Consider the following 23,342-nt stretch of genomic DNA (forward strand, 5'->3'; position numbering starts at 1 on the left):
TGTTCTGTGGGATTTAGCTGCCAAGTCAGGAAGGAATGTTTATTCTTGAGGTCAGTGTGTGCTGCAGCTACTGTAACCAGTATATAACCAGTAAATAATCTGAATAAAGGCGATCTATGTGCATTTAGGCATATATTGTAGCCAGTTCAGGTGGGGAATTCTCTCCTTGAAGCTGCAAGGTGAATCTGTGTCTCATTATCTTGAGTCTATATATACCCTGGAGGCATGCAGCAAAAGCATGATGTGAGGGGAGATTCAAAGTCAAGCAGGCAGATCTGCCTCTGTGACCTGGCTTTGGGTTCTTTCTGCACCCACATAGCTGTGCCTGCTCCCCCAGTTTCAGGAAAGTTCCTGTATGACAGCATTTCACTAAGCTGCTTCTCAGGTTTGTCACATCTCCAAAATCAGGTTAAAATTTTAGAGCTGAAAGTCAATTCCATGTTTTCTCATGGTTTTAGGTCATCTTCAATAAGAACAGAATTAACACTTGTTACATAACAAGTGATTAGTTCTAGAAAACAATATGTATAAATTTCACATTCACAGGAATCCTAATATGCAGTAAGTAATTTTTGTTTATAATTTCTACATTACATCATATGAAAACCAAATGTTTTCCAAATTCTATAATTTCTTTGTTACAGATTTAGAGCAGTCCTAAAGGCTGGATGTTAATTTTCTTATGAATTTTGGATTTTTACTGAAGCCAGTTGGGAAATTTCTGCAGCCCACAGAGGTGATGGAAAAGCAAGTTTGGAAAACAAGTGTAGTAAAGCTGGTTTTCCAAGGATGAAATCTGATTTGTTAAGTTCCACACACAGCATTGTTATTTTTATTGGGTTTTTTAACATTATAGCATAATATTGGCATAAACTATCACCACTGTCTGTGGGTATTCCCAGCTAATAGCACTGTGTTTAATATTGCAAAATAACCTAATGTGTGTCAGTCTGTGCTGAGTCCAAAGTTATGTGTCCCTGCTCAGAAAGGAAGAAGCCAAAACTGCTTGACCTTGCAATTCTGCCCGTTACATTTTAACTTTGGTATGTTGTCTCATGCTCCTTCTCTGGAATTAATTTTTCCACTTCTGCCCCTCTTTCACATATGGATAACAGGGAAGGGAGTAAATTTCTTGGAGGTCATAGCAATAAAACAGAATCTTCAGAGGTCAGGAGCAAATCTGTAGTCCAACTTTCTGCTTGCAGCCTGTCAAACACCATATGGGAGCAGCTATGCCTTTGCTTAGGCACCTCTTGAAAATACTTAAGGATGGTAATTCCAAATCCTCTCCAGCAACAAATTTAAGTGCTTCACTATCTGCCAGTGGAGAAAATAGTGATGAATATTTCTCAGTCCACTTCTCAATCACGCCAGATGGTGAAACAAGAGCAATGAACAGAAGTTGTTGTTTGGCAAGTTGAGATTAGATAATCTCTAAGTCCCTGGAAGGAATTGCAGGCTGAAATGAGAAAAACAAGGAACAGCCCCAAAGCTGTTCTTGAAATAAGGAGAGTAGGAAGCAGCAAGAAATTGCATAGATTTTAATGCAGAACAAGTTTGGTTTTTTCCCCATGAACAAATTAAAAAAGCAAATCCCTGTTCTGAAAATTTAAAGTAATTAAAGAAGTCCCAGTTATAAAACTATTTTCCTTTAGAATATGCACAATGAAAATTAAAGCAAATCCCATGATTATAAACTGCTGGTATTAAAACTCTTGATATATAAGAGTGGATTTCAGTAGCTTATCTTGGTGGGCTGGTTTTCATGGTGTGGTAGAAACTACCTGATCCATGAAAGACCCTACACTTGCTCCCATTTTCTTCCTCCCTCTGTTTTGAGCTGTGAGTGTGATTGAAAATGTCTAGCAGACAAACATTTCCCATCTGCTCTGAGAGCCCACACGGCTTTGGGACCTTGTCACCTTGTCACCTGCACCCTTGGGAGGCAGAGCAGAAACAGCACCCCAGGAACCTCAGTAATTCCCCTCTGTGATCCATGGCACACCCTGCAATGGTCTGGAATTCCACTTTCCAGCAAGGAAAAGATGTTCCTGCCCTCTAAGGCAAAGCTCTCAAGGGCTGAAGCCCAAGTGGAGCAAGATTTTACAATGACATTTCACTCCCAGCCTTCATGAGTTAACCCAGGGCTGTTTCAGCACATGTACTGGGGAAAAAATCAGGGGAGGGTTTTTGGCTGGAGCTGCCTTGGGTAAAGACAGATAATGTGAAAGAAACGGAGCAGGCAAAGAAGGCAGAAGAGAAAGGAGGACACAAATAGCACTAAGCTCAGAAGGTGCCACTCTGAAAACCAAATCAGAACCTACTGAAAAGGAATGGGACAGAAATAAAGAATTTGGAAAGCTCTGAAATGGCTTAAACCCGCAGGAACAAGAGCCCTGAGGGACAGCCCTCATCCCTGGCCTGCAGTGCACATGGAGCCCCTGCCCACAAGTCCCAGGCTGTGTCCATCTGGCCAATGCTTTGTGCCCTGCTTAGCCCACCCTCCAAAGCCAGGGCTCTGCACTGTGGGGCTCAGGCTGTTGTGTGGGATTGTGTCCAAAGCCTCATGGGGGTATATCTGGGCATATTTTCCTAGCTGCGGACTTCAGGGCTTGGCAATTAGCAGGTGCTCCATCTGAGCCTAGTCTCAATGGTGAGCTAAAGGGAAATATAAACCACAAACACAACTGGAAATAGAAAAGTATTAACTGCACTCAGTCCACTTTTTTGCACTGCTTTGGTGTCCATTTCATTCAATCAGTCTAAATGAAATACATGTTTAGCTCATACCCTTCAAAACCTTAGCAAGAGCAGAGTGTGGGCTGTGTAGTGATAAGGAGGGCTGTAAGTACAGGGCCAAAAAGGGCTGAACTGCCACACCTCCCTGTTAACCTTTAGCCTGTGAAACAGGGGCTTGGACAAGACTTTCATTAAGATGCCTCATTTAATCTAGAGGAAATTTGATCATGTAACTTCTGTGGGTGATTATCAACATCCAATTTCATGTGATTCTGAAGTCCTAAATCTGGATGGAGGCCAGAATACGCTGAATAAGCACCACATGTCCAGAATGCCTCGTGTGGTACAGCAAGGCTGTTTTGTTGGGCTTTTTTACCCTTTTTTCCAATGTAATGAAGAGATTGCATACACACTTATAGAAACGCCACCTTTTGTGAGAGTGGGATTGGAATGTGGCAAGTGTCTACTCATGCACACAGCAAAAAGGGGAGAAACAGCACCAAGATCCATTTCTGTTGTTCTGTTCCCAGCTTTGGGGCCTACACATAAGTCATTTTTCCAGGTTCTGACTTTATTTAACAGGCAGCATGCAGTTGCCATATGCATCTCAGAAGACAGAAGAAATCACATCTAAGGTACATTTTGTAACACAGTTTAAAACATAGTTGCAATGGCCATAGATGCAGTGCATAGTGGCATGTGGTGCCTGTCTGACCACATCTGTTAATTATTTAAACTAATTAACAAAGTCTATCAGGATGATCCAGCTGGGTCATGTGAGGGAGTGGGAGAGATTTCAGGTTCTTGGTCACTGGCTTTAGCACATGTATAATTTAGCATTGAATGGCAAAAAATTACACATTTTCTGCTCTTTTGACACAGGTATGGGACACCAGCTCAAATGAATGTTGATCTGAAAGGTCGGGACCTCCTTACTCTACAGAACTACACAGCTGATGAACTGAAGTATTTGCTGTGGATGGCATCAGATTTGAAACAAAGGATAAAGCACAAAGGAGAGGTAAAATGATTTAACTGTCATTTAGGTTCCTCAGATGTTGAAATAAATACTGTTCTGAAGGGTACTGTGAAAAAGCCTTTCAGCTGTCATGTCCTAATCAAAATCTCCTGAGGTCTTAAATACTGTAAATCATGTGCTGCAAATCAAAGAACCTTCCTGCAAAGTGTCCAGAGATATTCTTTAAACACTTCAGAGGACTTTGTGAGTGGAAAGGTAAAACAGGTTTGTGCAGCAAGTTCCCTGTTGTCAGATAACCCCATCCATCCACACATGCAGCACTAAATGTGGCAAACAAATACACTTCCCTGCATGGGATTAAATTAGTATCTGAGTTCTCCTTAATGCTGGCTCAAACTGAGTGCCAAAATGCAGTTGCTTTTGGGCCTAGAATTACTTCTTTGCCTTTAACCTTTCCACTGCTAGTAAATTTATTGAAGGGCAGGAGAACAAAACTACAGGTAAGAAACCCCACTTTTGGAACTTTTCTAATTTGAATTAAATTTTGCAAGAAGTATTTAATAATTTAAAGACTATAACAATTATAAAATTGAAATAAGTTCATTTTTCATGTTTCAGTATTTGCCTTTGATGGAAGGCAAATCTTTGGCCATGATTTTTGAGAAGAGAAGCACAAGAACAAGATTATCTGCAGAAACAGGTAGGTCTGAGCAATGGCACAGTGAGACTTTATATCAAACTATATACATTGAGTATGTACTGAAAAACACTGCATAATTTTGCATTTAGCAATTTCTACTCAGGAGAAATCTAAACTTTGAAAGCAAAAATAAGAAAAGAATGGAGGCTGTTTGTGTTTCACCTTGCATAATAATTTCACAAGCACATGGCTCTGGTCACTGAAATTTTGTCAAAATCAGAAATAATGTAATAGGCAGAAATAAGTATTTCTGGTGTAAGTTCCCAGCTGTACTGGCAAGATGTACATTTCCTAGCATCTACTACAGTAAGCATGACAAATTTAATTTTTTGCAAGCTCTAATAAATATTTTTCTAATGTTATATGCATTACCATTGTTGCATTTCAAAATACGTGCTTAGGCTGGGAATACAGTAATGCCTTGATATAAATTCAGGGGAAAAATTAACATGATTACCTACAGGAGAAGATAACTTGATGGAGACTCAAGGATATTAGCCTAATCATATCAGGCACTGGAACATTTTTCTTTTGGGTTACAGTCCTGAAACATTGAAACATGTACCTATGGTATCTTTATTTACATGGTAGTTGTTCTGAATTCAATGACACTGCTGAAATAAATCACTCATCAATCAATCATTCATAGCAAGAAATAACTCTGATCTGGTGATACATCAAGAAGAACTTGCTCTTCTCTCTTTTAAGCTGACCCAGTATCCCTCACTTCTCCCTAGTGAAAGAATAGGAAACCTGTTGAGTATTCACATTTCTTTACAAATTGTAAGAGAGAAGGTAAAAATAATGGAAGGAAAAAGCAGATACATTAATTCCAAGCATTTATGAATTTGCCTTTGTATTGTCTGGCACAGCCATTTGCCTGCTGATCCTTCTCTTTAAGCAGCCATGTTTTTGCTTTCTGTTTTCTCCTGATAATGAGGACTTACTAATGTGCATTCCCTCTCTGTGAAGACCACCCACCTTTTAATTCCTGAGTTTTTAGTCCAGTTTCTTGTTTCCTGCCATCCTGGTGTATGGCCAGGTAATGAATTCTCTGGATCTGTTTATCCTTCATTCTTCTGTATTCTGAGGGAAACACTGCTTAGTCCTTGGCTTTTGAAGGCTCATGGAAGGGGGAAGCTCAGGAAAGTTCAAATGAATTAACTTAAGGATGGGAGTTAATGCACATAAATTCATCCAAGGGAGAATTAAGTTCCAGTGAAATTTATTTCTGAGTGAGAGCTTCCACAAGAGAGTTTAATGCAGTTTAGCTTCTGTGCATTAACTTCACACCTTCAGTTAATTGGTCTTAAGTCTGTTAAGCCTAAGACTTTGCTTCAAAGGCAGACTCAAGTATTTTCTGTCCACAAAAACTCTATACATTTCAGCTGCTTTTTTAACATAAATGATTCCCTCCTTGGAATTTCTAACTCAAAACAAATGTGGAGCCACATGTGTTCCTTTTAGCTAAACAAGATAATTTAATACCAATTTTCTAATGTCTAGTGAAAGTGGACAATTGCAGTGGATTGAAGTGTTTATTTATAAAGTTCCTGAGTCATCTCAAATAGCTCTTCCCAAGAGCTGCCCCTTCAATAACTTGAGAAAGGTCACTTGTAGGGCAAGGTCCCGGGGAGGAGATTAATCTAAACAAACCTTGCAACTCTCAGGAACTGCTAAATCAGTGCATTTCATTACAGAGCAGAGACTTGGAAAGCATTGATTACAAAACCTTCCTTGTGCAGTGTCTAGGAGTTTGTTGGGACATGCTAACATCATGGAAGAGTTTTCAGAATTCCTGCTGTCCCTATGCCTATAAAGAAGGACATAATTGAAAAAGAAATAAACAGAATGGTTGAAGTTGGAAGTAATCTCTGAAGGTCGTCTGGTCCAATCCCCTGCTCAAGGAGGGTCTTATAGAGACAGTTGTCCAGGACCATGTCCAGAAGCCTTTTAAATATCTCCAAGGATGAAGATTCCACAATCTTCTGCGGCAACCTATGCCATTGCCCAATCAGCTTTTCAGTAAATAAAATTTTTTATTCAGGAGGATCTTCCCAGTTTGTGCCCATTGCACTATTGAAAAACACCTGGCTCTGTCTTCTTTGCCTCCTCCTTCAGGTGTTTATATACATGAGCAATATTCCCTCTGAACCTTCAGTTCTCTGGGCTGTGCTGTCCCAGCTCTCTCAGCTTTTCTTCTTGTCTCAGTTTGGAAAGACAGGACTCTGTTAAGGAAGGCAGGAGCCTCCCCTGAAATGGAGAATGTAAACCCTCCCCACCCCTCCAAATTGCTATAAATTTTAAATTAAGGGGCAAAAAATATGGGAGCAGGAAATAACAGTTCTTTAATAGGGAAGAAAATAAAAGGATAAAATAAACAATGCAGTACACTAGAACAAGACTGACAGAGTCAGAACACAACCTGACACCCTGTGGGTCAGGGTGTTGGTGGCAGTCCCATTGGAAATGTGGCTCAGCCCTATTGCAGTGTCAGGTGTGGTTCTGCTGGAGCAAGGGGGATCTGTAGAGAAGGATGTATTCTTCCTCTGCAGATCCAGTGGAAGAAGAGGCAGCTGCTGTTCCTCTGGGCAATCCCGTGGAGAAAGCCGTGCTGGTGTCTCAAAACCTCTGGATTATATCTGGGTAGGAATGCTTGGCTCCTCCCTCTGGGCGGAGCATCTCCCAATGGTATGTTATAGCTCTTATCAGCCGTGCAGTGACATCCAATTATCTGTTATCAGCAGATGTCCCCTCCCAAGAGAGGAGTGATTGTGATCACTCAGAGAGAGATAAGGCAAACTGCCCACTTGACAAAAGACAACTGCCATATAGATGGTAATAGAAAACATCTTGCATTGCAATCTGGAACACTTCTCATATGAAATATGCTTCAGTCCCTCAGCCATCTCTGTTAGCCTTTGTTAGCATGGACATCCCAACTGTATCCCATATAACAACATTTCTCCTACTGAGAACCCCAAATCCAGACTCTTGAGGTCACCAGTGCTGTATAAAGAGGAAAGATCACCTCCCTCCACCTTCTGGCAGTATTTGTCTGGTGCAGTCCAGGACACCATTTACCACCCCTGCTGGAAATCCAGGTACACACATGGCTGGATCATGTTCAATTTGCTGTCCACCAGGACCCCCAAGTCCTTTTCTGCCAAGCTGCTCCCCAGATGGGAGGCCCCCATCACATCCTGGTGCAGGGGGTGGTTCTTCCTCAGGTGCAGGACTTTGCATCTCTCCTTGCTGAACTTCATGGGGCTCCTGTCAGACCATTTTTCCAGCCTGTCAAGATCCCTTTGGACAGCAGCATGACCCTATGATGTACCAGCCACCCCTCCCAGTTTTGTGTCAACAGCAGAATTGCTGAAACCACACTGGGTCATCGAGACCCTTAACACAGGTGTTGAACAGGACTAGACACAAATGGACCCTGAGGGTACTGCTGGTCACTGGCCCCCAACTGGACTTTGTGCTGGTGGCCACCACTCTCAGGCCTGGCCATTGGACAGTTGTGAAGCCATCCCATGCTCTGCTCACCCAGCCAGGCATCCTCAGCTTGGCTAGGAGGATCTCATGGGATTCACTGTCAATGGACACCATGCAGTCCAGGCGGACAAAACCCACAGCCCTCCCCTCATGCACCAGGCCAGTCATGGAATTACAGAGGTTGATCAAGCTGCTCAAGCATGACTTCCTCTTGGTGAAACCATGCTGACTATTCCTGACAATTTTCTTGTCCTTAATCTGCCTAGAAATGGTTCCCAGGATTAGCTGCTTCATCACCTTCCCACAGATTGAGGTGAGGCAGCTTGGCCTGAATTCTTGCCCTTTAACTTAGGAGTGACCTTTTTGCATTTCTTCTAGTTGTCAAGATTAATTGAAGATTATCAAAACATTAATTTATGATGCATTGTAATAGATCAGTTGACATTTAAAGTTTTCCAACATCCTGTTTCTCTGAACTGTTTTATTCTAATGACATTGCAACTGTACTGAATAATAAACCTCTCTTTGGGGTATAATTAATTGCCTCTTTAATCTTGTCCCAATGTGTATTTCTGAAACCCATATAATTTTACTATTTCTAAGATAAGTAGTGATGTTGTAAGTTTAATGCAGAACTAGAAGTAACTTCCATAGAGTAGTGGCAAAGTAAATCCAGTTCTGCAAGCCTAGGAGATTTATTTCTATCACTGGCCATTTTATTGGAAAATGTGACATATCTGCTATTACACTGGAAAATGTCAGCTCTTCACAGCCAGAATCCCATACCCATTCTGCATAAAATTTTGTGTACTTTTTGAAAACAGAACTATTCACATGGTCATATATTACTTGTAAAATAAACATCCTCAGGCATGGCACAAGTTGAATGCCCTGTTTTTGTTATAGCTTTGGTGTAAAATAATCTGATTGTCACTGTTGCTCTTAAAATATACAGCTGCAGTTATGTTTTAGTGAATAAGTCATAAATAAATCCAAGCATTTCCCAGACACTGAATGCAGACAATATTTCACAGAGCAGAAATGGAGAGGAAACAGGGCAGGTAGGAAAGCTCAGCCTACCTTCTCTTGTTGTGCATTGGAATATACAAGATCTTAACAGCTTTAGGGGGATTCAGTGCCCCTGGCTTTAGTGGAATTACTCCCAATTCACTCCTCCTACACAGTGTGGGGAGAGGAACATGATGGCCATGCCTAAAGACTGCTACACAGAATCACAGAAGTAATTGCATTGTAGCATATGAACTAAAGTGGGGATGATAATACATGGTACAGGGTCTGTTTTCTGTTGGAGTGGCTAAGTATTATTTAGCTTGGCCGCATTACAGAAGGTCCAAATGCACCTTAGTTTACTCTTCACTTAAAAGACTAGCTTAAAAATAACTTTTAAAAACTGCTTGTCAGTTTTTAGCTTCTGCTTTAAGAACGTTCTGCAATTTCTGCCTAGGAGAGTTCTTTGTTATCAGTCTAAATGGAAAAATACTTTCTACTTTGTAAGTCCAGGCAGGCAATGAGGAAATTAATAAATGCAAATCCATATGTCTTGAAATTCTGAAGAAGATCCTTCCTTTGAGTCTGAGAAGATGACTCTCCAGGTAACAGCTCCAGACCTGTGTAGCCAACCTGTGAACTACAGGATTCATTTTGTCCCTCTTGGCCCATGCAGCAGGGACAGCCTGGCATGAAGATTTCACTCATGTCCTGTCTGAAAGAGTCTGCATAAGTGGGGTCAATAATGTGCCACAGCCTGAGGAGTGAAACTGTGTATTTTGATAAATAACAGTAGTGAGAATTGTGGACAAGAGGTAGTAATCTATGCTGGATTTGCAGTATGAACATGTAGTAGTTTATTGAAGATATCACAATTCATATAAATATTTAGCATGTGGCCTTGGATATGACCAGGTTGTGACAACAAAGGATTAGATCTCCCAGTTTAATACACCACTCCAATGTTTATATGCTGAATTGGTGCCTGCGTACCTTCAAAAGTCATCATTTTTTTTCACTTTCTACTGGCAGTCTGGATGAAAGAATCTGAAAAATATTCTGTCTCTGCAACTATATACAAAGCTAGAGCACAGAGCTCCTGTATTTCCAGCTGGAAAGTTTTGTATGGAAATATGTTGCCAGGCCCTGCACAGATGGCCGGTTCATGAGTAGAAAGCCCAACACATCAGGGCTCTGCTATGTACACAGACTCCAGGTGGCAGCTCTGACTGGGCTGCCTCACGTCTGGCAATTCTGAATGAATGTTCAGATTCCAGTTTTTTACCTGGGCATCATTTCTAGAAAACAGAATATGTCCATTGGAGCATGCCTGGACTGCAAATCATCTACAAAAGTGTATGCATTTAGAATCCTAAAATGCAGAGCTGCTGTATTGTGTGTATCTTGCAGGAATAAATACCTGACATAATTGTATATGACTCAAAAAAATCCACAAGAATTTGGGAAGGAAAAGTTACTGCCAATGACAGTTCATCCTTGAGGTCCTCAATTAAAATTTTGCACAGAATAAACAGGCTGTAATGTGTAGTTTGTATACGCTGTCCTTTAAATACAGTGTTTGTGTCTGAGCTGCAGAGGGGAGGTGAAAAAAGTAACAGTAGAATAAATGGTGCTTCATTTCTAAAAGTTTGCTCTGTGTGACTTGCAATATTGTTGAGATTTGGAGCAATCCTTAATGAAAACAACAAGAAATTTAAGAGGGCCCATTCAATAAAATGAGTCTACACTGGTTAGGGGAGCAGAAATTTGCCCTTTAGGTGGGACTTGGAGCATCATTACTTTTAATCTGACATCTAAGGAAATTGAGGCAGTCCAAAGAAAATGTTTTGCTGTTATTTTTTTTTATCTATTGTATTTTAAACTCCCGAGGCTGGCTGAACTGATGCAAAGCAGAAGACCTCTCCTCATCCCTGCTGCCGGCAGGACATGGAAGTTAATAAGGGTTGCTCTGTGTAAGGAGCCCAGCTGTGAGGCCCAGACCTGCTGCCTGTACCTGCTGGTTTTATCTGTGAAAGGTTTCAGTGTTCAGTCCTGGATTAATCCTCTTTTAAAGAGTAACTGTGGGATGAAGTTTTTAATCCATGGCAGACCTGTACAACCACCGTGCTGAAGCCACAGTGCTGAATCTGTCAGCAGTGCCATCTAATGGATACAGCCAGCTTGAGCAGCTTTTGACCTTTTCTTCTGTTTTTTTCTTCCTTTTCCACTCTTCTTTTCTCTCTTTTTAATTTTTGTTTCCTAGCAGCACGAAGTTCATCAGCATCTCCACAACATCACAGTTTGGTAAACAAAGTAGGGGTCTCTACTGTGCTGTGTGCAGCTTTTCTCTTCCTGGAAATATAAATATAAAGATGGGCTTCTTTCTAGATTTTTGTCACAATAAAAGACTCACATCCCCACAGTGTTGTCTCAACAAGGCTGGTTTGTCCATGCTAAGATTCTCTGGCAATTTCCTCCATCAGAAATGCCAGTGATCTGCCTGCAGAAAATTTCTGCACTAGAAGGGAGTTGTTCTTAACACACAGAAAATGCCATACAAGGCTACATACAGCCCAGTTCAGATCCTACACTTTGTACATCCCCAGCTGTGGAATCCTGTTCCCCATGCTAGGATTATGCTAAACCATCTGTGACAGTTCATAAAACAGCCCCATCAGGCCCTATCCTCCCAATGTGTGGCCATGAGGGACTTTACACTCAGATTCAGTGGAAAGAGGCTTCAGACCTAAACCAGGCAAAGACAAAGAGACTCAGATGTTGGTGAAAAGAAGATATTTTCTTCCCTGTCTGTGTCGGATGGTTTCTTTTTATAACTTTCTACTGGTGGTGCCATTAAAGTAAAGCAGCAGAGAACCAGAGATGTGCCTTTAACATGTAATTTTTTTCATCCAAAACACTGTTCAGACACCTCTGAAGTTCCCCAAAGTGTTTTCTTCTCTTAAATGATGCTCAAATTTCCATGGTTTCCTGCTCAGGAATGGATTTTACTCTTCATACCTAATCCATCCAGCTCTTTGGACCTCCGTGTAAATTCCTAATTATTGCAAGGTAGAGGGATGCTGGCAGGGCTTGAGACCTTTCCTCTTCTCTCTCTCACATTATCATTTTTAGGGCACTTGGTCATTTGAGACCAAATTCAGGTTTGTTACAGTTGTGAGGAGGGTTTTCTGCCTGACTTTACATGAAAGACAATGTTGATCCTTGCAAGGATGTGGAAATGCACCAGGTGACTCTGATGGTCCTTCTAGGATGCAAAGCCCCATGAAGCAGAAATGCAGCGTGATGAATGGATTACCTGGCTCTGAACAGGGAGCAACAGTGATGCTTGTGGCAATGTGTAGCCCTGGAGCTGGAATCACTGTTCCTGTGATCACAGATAGGAACTCATGGCCAAGGATTTCAGTAACAAATACATTTGAGTGGGGTTATTCCACAGCACATTTATTTGATATTTTCTGTGTCAAATGCTAAGAATTTTAACATTTTGATGTCCTGCTGAGTTCTACTTCTATTTTTGACAATGTATTTTCTATCAAGAAGATTTTTAAACTTAGCTGCAAATATGAAGTGCTAGTGTTTCATTTCTTTTTCTTTTTTACGTTTTTCCTCACTGTAGGATTTGCTCTTCTTGGAGGACATGCTTCCTTCCTTACAACACAAGATATACATCTGGGCACTAATGAGAGTCTCACAGATACAGCAAGGTTGGTAGAATGTCACTTGATTGATCACTGCATTTGGTTGGTAATTGGGCTGACACCTGTCTTACAGAATTTTGGGAGCTGATACTTTCTTTCTGGAAAATGTCAGAAGCTAGTCCAAATTTCTTACATATTTACAGATCAGTTCACAGAATCTGTAGCTCAGTAAAACTTTATTCCATCCTCTCAAGCTATCCTACACTTCCCACACTGTGGTGTTTGTGAGGTCCCCAGGATGAGGTAAAGAGATGAGAATCTGACTCCATGTTCTCAGAAGGCTGATTTATTATGATATGATATGATATGATATTACATAATGCTATACTAAAACTATACTAAAGAATAGAAAGGATACAGACAGAAGGCTTAACAAGAATGAAAATGAAAGCTCGTGACTGATGCCAGAGTCTGACACAGCTGATGGTGATTGGTCATTAATTAAAAACAATTCATATGAAACCAATCAACCATGCACCAGTTGGTAAACAATCTCCAAACCACATTCCAAAGCAGCAAATACAGGAGAAGTGAATCAGATAATTATTATTTACATTTTTCTCTGAGGCTTCTCAACTTCCCAGGAGAAGAAATCCTGGAGAAGGGATTTTTCAGAAAATATCACGGTGACACCGCACTGAGAACTATTTTGGCATATAGAGTGTTAATTAGAGCTACATTTACTAATGGAACAATTTTATGAACCTCAGTAGTCATGCAGTTCCACTGATGACAGCACATATATTCTAACAAGACTCAAACTGAAGCAGGAAATGGCATCACAATCCAATATCAAACCTTGTGGTTCTGCTGCCCTTCGAGCAAAATCAAAAAACAAAGACACAATTTATGTTTGTTAGGCCAGCTGCTGGTGGGCCTTAGCCTGCTGAAGCAGTGTCCCTGCAGTGGCAGGGTGGCACTGAGGGCCTTTCTGATCCCCTCATTTCAGCAGCATGAAGCTGGACCAACATTTTGTAGCCAGTTTCAGATTTTCCTGCAGCTTCCTTCCCAGCTGTACCCACTGCCAGGACTGCTGTGGAGGCTGGGCTGTGGCTCCCTGCCCTCTCTGGCATCCCTGGAAGATGCCAGTCATGCCCAGTCCCACATGCAGGGGTGGGGAGCAGCCTGTCTCCATTGCTGTGCAGGGAGGTCCTGAGCTCAGAGGTTTTCTGCAGTCTCTGATGTTGCAGAAAGCTGGCGGAACATGAGGTCCTGTGTTGCAGGTGCTCCTGCTGTTTTCCATGGCACACCAGCTATTAAAGCTTCATCCAGCCTTAGCATTATCCTGCTTTCTAGGCAGTCCTTTTGCAGCCTGAGGTCGATTCAGTCAGGCCCAGCTGTTGGAAGGTTAGCAGTGTCTGAGTGGTCCTTTTTGTTCTGGTGAAAGATCTGCAGTGTCAAGGTCATCAGGCTCGATTCAAAATGTGCAAATCAGGCAGATGAGTTCCACTGCCTTTGCTGAATACCACAGATCTCTTGCTGAATACCACTGTTTGAGAACTGTGTTGCTGTTCTCTGCGGTGAAATCCAACAAAAATTAAAGAAAAAATATCAAACATTAGGACATTCTAAATTTTCCTTCCTTGTTTTTTTTTACTACTGAAATGGAAGACATATGGTGTTGATAGTAGAAAGTAAAAATCTCAGTCCCTTGAGGCCTGGAAGTACTAGGCTTAACTCTCTGCTAGATACATAAATCTGCCAGAATCAAAGTGAGCTGCAACAACAGAATCATAGAATATTTTGAGTTGGAAGAGACTTTAAATATCATCGTGTTCATAGAATATTTTGAGTTGGAAGAGACTTCAAGTATCATCTTGTTCCAACCCTCCTGTCATGGACAAGGACACTTTTCACTAGACCAGGTTGCTCAGAGTCCCATCCAGCCTGGCCTTGAACACAGCCAGGGATGGGGCATCCACAGCTTCTCTGGGCAACCTATGCCAGAGCCTCACCACCCTCACAGTCAAGAATTTTTCCTAAAATCATCTAAACCTACTCTCTGTCAGTTTGAAGCCCCTAAATAGTCCCTCTCCATCTTTTGTGTGGGCTCTGTTCAAGTATTGGAAGGCTGCAGTTAGGTCAGTCTGGAGCCTTCTCTTTTCCAGGCTGAATAATGCCAGTTCTCTCAGCCTTTCCTTGGCGGCAAGGTGCTCCCTCTCTGATCACCTTGCAGCTCTCATCTGCACTACTGCAAAGCTGGCTGTAAACCCCAGCAGCCAAACCTGCAGGAAGGGCAAGGATGAAGTCAGGGCCCTTCCAAAGCATTTTTCTGTAATAACCTCTGCAAGCATTGTCCCACCAGCCATGCAGGACTGTCACCTGCAGCCTCTCTGCCAGTCAGATGCCCATCCTACAGCAAATCTGACACAAAAACGGATATGCGTAATATAAACTAGTTTTCATTTCTTCTTCTTCCCAAATGTGTAGTAAAGGGACATTAAATCTTTTGTTTACAGTGTCCTGAATGACCTTTGTTTGCACAAGCAAAAAAGGAAAAAGGCAGACAATAAACTACAAGAAACAAGGCAATAAATAGAAGCAAGTAAACCTTCCAGCCATTCTGAAGGCATTCCCATTCTGTGGATAAAGTTCCTACAATATCTACTTCCCAAATAAACCTCCAGCCCCCTTTTCTCTGTCACTGCTTGCTCCTCCAGGACAAGCCCCTGTTTATGACTCTTACCTGGGGATTTTGCTCCTCTGCTCAGTCACAACTCTCACTTGCTACAGTGGACAGGGGCTTTTCCCAAAACCTTACAGTCCCAGTGCTCTGCTCCACTCCTGCTGTCATTAGCAGAAATACTACTGACTGCATAATCAAGGCTGAGTAGTTTACCCAAAAGAACAACTGAAGTGTTAATTCCTTGGTGCCTCTTGTGAATGAAAGATGACATCCCAACCTCATTCAGATAATGTAAGAACAGAAAAAGAATGCCTGTAGTAGACCCAGAGGGTATTTCAAATATTTACAGGCATGTGTCTGGGGCTCTGAGGGCCTTTGAAGTATTTGAGATTGAGACTTAAAGTAAAAGGGGCACAGATCCATAAAAGTCACAGGTTTTATTAGAACTGCTGCAGGTGAGGGTTGAAAGCATTGCTGCTGTGAACATATTTTTAGTGACTTATTACCTGCTCATAAATCAGTTTCTCCATGCTTCACAAGACATTTACATTTATGCTGACACTGTGGCAAAAAGTTTCCGCCCATTAAGGAGCTGTGAGCCTTTCAGTGCTGTTTAACATGTCTGATCTATCACTTGAAATGAAATATAAGTACTGTGTCTGGATTTCCCACTGCAGAGCAGTTCCACTGGGCACCACTAAAGCTCAGTGGCCATCAGGTTCAGTGGAGCTCTGAAGAGCTCATAGGATGATTTAACCACTGGAATTATTAGGGCATTAATCTCTGCATTTATGGGGAATGGGTTTATTTTGCTGAGAACACATCCATTGTCTGTCCCTGTGAGACTATGAGTGAAAGTGAAGTGGTTTTGTGAGAAGTTTAAAGCTTTTGAATGGATATAAACTGTCAAAACAAAAGCAAAACTACCTTGCATAGCAGTATTCTATACAAAACATATGCAAATGCCCCATTTTCAAATTCAAAAGTCTGCCATACCAAAATGGCATACTCTGTGTTTCATTTTGGACTCCTCAGAGGATACAGTTGAGGAAAAAAAAATCAGGTTTTCTCCATAGAAATAAAAATTACTTTGAAAAGAGAGATATGCAACATTTCAATGTAGTCAGTGTTCCAATATAATATACTTCCAGGCTCTGGGATTTTGAAGTTGATAATCTCATGGTTTTGAAAAGGAATGAAAAGAGAGAAAGACCTAGTAGTTGATAAAATAAGAACATTAAATGTAGTCACCTGATGAACTTGTGCTTACAGCCCTCAGCTTCCAAAACTTCACCTTTGATAAGACTCTTTTATATATTCAGGACTTTTTTTCCTATGCAATTCCAGCCTTACACAGTTTCCTTCCAACTGATTAAATTACCAGAGACTTAATCATTCCCCTGTAATCATAGACCTCCAGGTGAGGGTTATTTGTGGTTTTTTTCCCCCAAGTGCAGTTTCATTTTGTTTTCACAAAGAATAAAGCCAGTTTACCACTGATTTTCCTACTGTAAAGCATGACATCTAGAAATGCTGGCAGAAGTCTGATGTCCTGCTGGTAGGTGTCTAATAGATCTGATATCTACTTCCAACAGACTAAAGATGAAAATCCAGCAGTTTTCACTAGTTGGTGATTATGACTGAATTTTCCCTAATGGCATTCCTTATGACGGAACCATCTTCTTTAATTTCTTGATCATCAGTGTCAAATAGAAATCCGCTGAGCTGACATCCTAAAAGAAAAAGAAAGCTATAAGAAAAGTGAGCCATTTCCCAATATGATTGTCCCTTTCCTTGACTGTTGGGGGCTGGCTGTGTCTTGTTTAGGGAGTCCACCAGTGAGAGGGCTAACAAAAGGAACCATGCATCACATCCCTGATGACCAGCTCAGGACAAAACAGGTTTCCCCCTGAGAAAGGAACTGGTGAGCTGAGAAGAAATAATGGCACCAACAGTAACTCTTCCAGTACTTTGTAATCAGTAAATACCTTGTTCAGTTCCTCCTTTTCATTTGTAGCTTCTATTGACAGTCTTTTCTTCAGAGAGAGCTCTACAGGAAATCTTGTAATTTTATAAGAGCTTTGCTTGTGTGAGGAATGTCTGATATGAGTAGAAAATTCTTATAACTGACTTCATCAGGAGCCCTTGATGATGATGGTACTAACAGCCTTATTTCCACAAGAGGAGATGCAAGAATTTGCCATGGCTAATCAGGAAGGCAGATACTGCAAGGATTTTTTCCACATTTTTCTAATTCAGTCCTCCCTTGTTTTGTTTCAAGGTCCTATTTCAGATAATATGAAAACACACAAAATGCTACTTCAAAGTCAAGCTTCAGGGCCTGATTAAAACACAGAAATGCAGAGAAATTAAGAGCTCCAATCCATATTAAATTTATCTAAAAAATTCAGAGTATACTATGCTAATTCCTGTGTCTTTCACACTTCAGCAAATGAAGTTAAAGCCAGAATGGTACAGGGGCTTCTGCAACCCCTTCCCTTGTTCTGAGTTTGAAATTTGGGCATTACTTGAATGCTGATACCCTGTGAGTCAATACACAGGTGTGTAGGTAGGAGAAAGCAGACCAACAATCCCAGCCTGTGGTGTTTCTGTGTTTATTAAGATCAGTAAACAATTGTGGTAATCTAAGATCTGTATTGCTGATCCTCACAAAGTCAGGCTACCATACAGAGTCTATAATATTCAGTCAATGCTAAATTTGTTCTTTGCTAAAAGACTGAAAAAAATCATATACCTTATCTCTTCTGAGGTTATCCAATTCTTTAACTGTCACACTATCACACAATCTCTTATCTTATTCAGAGAGATTAACATGTATCAATGTTCCAACTACAATGAAAAGCTAAAGAGGAAAGAATATAAAATAGAGCAGCAGTTTTCATTTACTTACTATAGTAGTGTTAGGAAGTGAAACTTCTTACTTATTAGCAGCTTGTTAAATGACTATATTTGAGTCAGTTCTGCAGGCATGATAAATTATTCAGATAGCTGAAAAATATTGATTCATTACCATTTCTCATAAATATTTATGTGTTGCATGGTGAAGAGTGCAATAGTGGTATATTTATTATGTTTGACTTGAGTATTTTCTGCCATCTCTAGGGTGCTGTCCAGCATGACAAATGCAATCTTGGCTCGAGTTTATAACCATAATGATCTGGACCTAATGGCAAAAGAAGCCACAGTCCCAATAATCAATGGATTGTCTGATTTATACCATCCTCTTCAGATTTTAGCTGATTACCTAACTCTTCAGGTAAAAATATAAACAATTTTTTTTTTTGCTAATTCTTAGTGAGTATTTGGGGAAGTCATCTTCAAATCCATTTATCTCTAGGTTTTTCAAAGTAGCAATTATATGGCACTTGTTGTTTAAAGAGATCTTCATCCAGCAATATAATTAAGGACCTGTTTAATTTAAAACAATTACATAGTTCTATCAGCTGTAGTGGGGGACTGAAGTTAAGCATAAAATTAAGTATTGTATTGGAATTTGTCTGCAATCCAAAGAATGTACAGAAGGCTGTACATATTAAGACAAAGATGAGAATCTTGCTCAGGCAAAGCCAGCAGATTTTTTCATTGGCTTAAAAACACTCAGTAGTTTGCTCTTGATTCCTCCCTAATCTGTGGATATCTTAAAAGGAATCACTATTTATGTATTAGGAAATGGTTGAACAAATTTGTTTTGAATAAGCAAGTTAATGTTACCAGTACCAACACTTAGTGTTCAGGCACTTTAACCAGTTTAAACCTTTCTCACCTCAAAGAACAGTTATAAGAGATTGTATTTTTTATTTTTCATCTAATGTAACTGTGGATCTGACAACTGGATAATATTTTACACACACAGAATACCAGATGTTTATCTGTGAACAGAAGGACTGTATGGTTTTACAATCGGTTGAGGATCTGGCTTATAAAAAAGATTATTATACTGCAGGGCTGGTTGACAACTATGATGAACTCCTCTGACCTTGTTTACTTTCTGAATGAATAAAAACCACACTGCTTGAAAATGGTAGGGCAGAATAATTTTCTGATTTATTCAGCTATGTTTCTCAGTTGTTGGGGACTTTGCTATGGGACATTCAGCGTGTGGAAAAGATCAAGTGCGAGTAATATTAAATTATTCATGCTTTACACCTTAAGTACTGGAAGCTCATGTGTTTGGTGAAAATCACTTTTTATTTTAAGTAATTTTTTGTAAATTTTTTATATTCATGGTGAAGAGACCAGCAAAAATTGGTGAACTAAAGACTAAAATGCTTACAGACCTCAGGATAAGGGAGATTTGTGAGATCACATTGAGCCAGCCTCAATGTTCAAATTGCATAAGAGACAGTAAGCTGTTATGAGAATGTCATAATTTTATTGTTAACGCTGTGTGCAAACAAAAGTCAGGAGAATCTTCTGTTTGTGTTTTGTGGGGTGTTCTGTTTTGGAAACACCTTATTAATCAGTATTTTATCACTTGTGAGTAACACTCACCAGAGCAATCTGTAACTCCCAGCCCACACAGCCATGGGTATCTCTGCTCCTAAACGTGGTTTTGTCTCAGCCACTGACTGACTCCAGCACCCAGGCTCACAGTGCTGTTCCCCTCTACTCCACCTCCAGCTAATGAAGAGAGTCCAATGAGCATCCCAGTCACCTTCTGGAGATGCATCTCTTTCTGCACTGATCTTAGGGGGAAGCCTGTGGAAAGCAGCAGGATGGGAACATGCCCTGTTGATCACCCTCTGCTCCTCCATTGCATCCTTGCACAGGACAGCTGTGGCAGAAGCTCCAGGTGAATATGAGCCCGGGCTGCACTCTTCCCTGGCTTGAATTCCAGGGGCAGCACCAACAGCTGTGGGTGTTCTTGCTGCACCAAACACCAGGGAGGATGAATTTGGTGATGAAGAAACAGGTCCATAGCAGTTGGTGCTCAAACAAAAGACATGGAGAGGTGTCATGACAAAATGAGCGCTTACAGTGATCACAAAGAATGGCTCAGCTTTTATACAGATGAGGAAGTTTTTTTTTAATTTGCAGCACTTTCACACTCAGCCCAATAAGCAGAGCACAATTTCATCCATCTACCCATCTCTCCCTGACTCTTTCCAGTGTGTTCCTCAGCCCAAAATTTGTCAGGAGATCTTTATAGGGCAGCTGGGTGGCCACCCTGCTGTGCCAAGGGCATGTTGCACTGCTGGCTGCTGACTCACTTTCCATTCCTGTTTCCTATCCAGGAGAGAGGGGCAGGCAGGGGAGAGCTCTCAGCAGCTCCCTGTGGGTGATGGCACTGCCTGAACTCTCCCTTTCTGTCCCTCTGCTCCCTTTTTTTCCTCTTTGCACTGTACAGTGAGTTGGAGAAGACGGGGGTGGCATGTAATGAAACAACATTTTAATCATATAATGAACTTTGCCAGGCCACAGAAGTGAGATTAACTCTTGAAGAGGTGGGAGCCACAGGGTCTGGTTGCTACTTACCCCAATCAAGTTTCTTATGGGATTTTCAGCAAGATGTCATCCAAGTCCTGCCTGCAAGTAGATTAATACAGGAAGGATGTGGAATGGTACCACTGATTCTTTAAATGAGTTGAAAGACCATACATAACTTTTAGACTGTTTCTGTGCAATACAAAGGCAATTTATTTGATTTATACATATATGCAAACTACAGTAGTGGCACAGACTGCTAGCCTAATATTTAAATGTAACTAGAGATTTTGTGCAGCTTATTTCTCCTTAAAAAATGTCTCTTCCCTATCCCTGTAAATATTTTCCTGCCTGGATCTGTTCCTCCCTGCTGTCAGTACATACCCAATATGTACTTTTTTTTATTTTCCTTTTTTTTTCTTCTCTGTTTTTCAGTGCAGCTCTATATGCACTCTGGTCCTCTTCATGTTTAGCACATTTTTCTTCTTCCATTTTCTATATTCTATTAATTTAGTTGTGTGCCTTCTTGAACCCTCCTCAAGAACTTTCTCTTTGGTCTGAAACTACATAATTGCATGGTTTGTTTTGAAAAAATGTTTTCTTGTTTATAGCTTCTATTCTCTTTTCACAGGTTCATTTTGGCATCATTATTTTAGTATAGTCCATTGCATCCCCCAAACAATGCAGCTGGTTTATTTTCAGGGCTGTCAATTCTCATTCTGTATTCAGAGCAAATTCTCATCCTGGAAATGCTCTTTTCAGATCATGCAGTGTGTTCCTGTTATGGATATTGGGGTGAGATTCCTCAGGTTCAGCATCTTCCTGCCCAGTGCCTTCTTCCTGAGCGACCTGGATCCCCTCATGTGTTTGAAGTCTAAGCTGGCTCTGTCCTTTAATATTGTGCTCAGGGTTAATGCCCTCCATTAAGGCAAGAAAAATGTTTTACTTAACCTATATATACACTATCTTCCTTCTTAAAGGTTGTGTTGAATTGAGCGTGCTCAAGTTATAACCCACTTGGAATGGTTGCAAACACATAAAGAACCTACTTTTGAGGATTTGGGGATTTATCCTTTAAAGACTGTGAGTTTGTGAGCACACACTGAGCCCCTGAACTGCCCTGCTTGTTCTGAAACAGCCACGAGCTGAGTTCACCCAGTGCCTCTCAGTGTCCTGGGCAGGAGCTGTGGCTCAGCTTCTGCTCTGCCCAGCGTGGCTGGAGGGCAGCATCACACAATCTGTATTCCAGAGACAGCCTGGCTATTGACATTGATTCAATTGATATTAATGTCACTGGCCAAATCAGCTCGCTTCTAGCTGGCCAGACTGGTAATTAGAGTGGATCCATATGCCACTAGCTTTTTATGTCACTGGTCTGGGGGGAATTTTCTTTTTCAGAAAGCAACGGTTGGCATAAGAAATACATCGGTGGTTTCTTTTTAAACAGCATAACAAATAATGCTGCCCAGCTAGAAAAGGGCTGCAATATATTCTCAAATTCTCCTTGCTGTGTGATCCCAAGACCTCAAATTATTACAATTTTCAAATTCATCACCATAATCATCCTTATTTTTCTAACAATTAGAAATCCCAACTAAGATCTGTCCTGATCTTCTAAAATATACTGCATCAATAACCAGGACAAAAACCAGTGAGGGAATAAGAAAGAACTGGCCCAGCATCTGCCTTAAGCCCAGTTTGAGAAGCAGAAGATCCAAGTTTGCCCACTTTCTCATTTACTGGATTGCACTGTCTCCTGAAGGGCTAAAGCTTTGATTAGTCCCTGGCATTCCATTTTAAAATTTGACAGATTATTGATTCATTATTCAAAAGCTTGTTTTAATTGAGGGCTGTTATGACAGTTGTGGTCAAACATTTCAGAATTAATCTATAATGGTGTCAGAGTTTCGGTCTTGCTGGAAGCAAGTCCAGGCAGAGGCAGACACAAATGTCCCCAGTTAGTTAACCCAGGCTTCTCCACACATACAGCAGGGTCAAATCACTGAGCAGACTGATTTTCTCCAAGAATTGCCTACATTGATACACTGCAGCCATGGATAAGAACAGAGTGAAACATTATAAAAGCAACACGAGGGTGAGAAAATTGAATGTAAAATTGGTATTACTTATTTAGCTGGGATTTTTCATGAAAATAACACAGGCAAGATTTATGGCACTACAGCAGCAATAACTACTTTGTCAAAGAGCCTTCATAAGGGAGAAGGGCTCTAGACTTTCTAAATGTGTTATTTTTTGTGTGGATTTACTAGGAGTCATGTTCCAAATGTAGAGTGAAACTGCAGAGCACCCATGCAGGAGTAAAGCCTACATCAATATGACATAATTTGTAAAAACTGGGGAGGGATGCAAAGGGGAAATTTCTTCAGAGGTTCTGGTGAGCAGCAGGTATTGATTGTAAAGGCTCTCATTTAATTTAGAGTGTTACTATCATGGCAAAACACTTTCAGCAGGATTTCACCTGTGTGATTGTGTAAGCACATACTATAAGAGGGAGAGGGTGGGAGGGGAAGTGTGTCTTATTTACTGTAGCTTTTGTTTTGCCTCCAAGCTTTCTGATTCTGACCAACAGAGTCACCTCATCTTTGCTGGAAGCTGAGGGGATGTGTT

The 23,342-nt window shown here is 40.9% G+C and overlaps 1 protein-coding gene across 1 annotated transcript in view; it reads left to right on the forward strand.

Moving 5' to 3' along the window:
* The window catches only part of OTC (ornithine transcarbamylase), a 35,310-nt gene that overhangs the window by 3,224 nt on the left and 8,744 nt on the right, over positions 1-23,342 (forward strand). The window contains exons 3-6 of the mRNA XM_058045586.1: positions 3,622-3,760; positions 4,337-4,418; positions 12,562-12,649; positions 18,393-18,546. Coding sequence (XP_057901569.1) covers positions 3,622-3,760; positions 4,337-4,418; positions 12,562-12,649; positions 18,393-18,546 — 463 coding nt within the window. The remainder of the gene's footprint in view (positions 1-3,621; positions 3,761-4,336; positions 4,419-12,561; positions 12,650-18,392; positions 18,547-23,342) is intronic.

Source organism: Melospiza georgiana, chromosome 2, assembly GCF_028018845.1.
Source record: "Melospiza georgiana isolate bMelGeo1 chromosome 2, bMelGeo1.pri, whole genome shotgun sequence".
In the NCBI taxonomy this organism is placed as follows: Eukaryota; Metazoa; Chordata; class Aves; order Passeriformes; family Passerellidae; genus Melospiza; species Melospiza georgiana.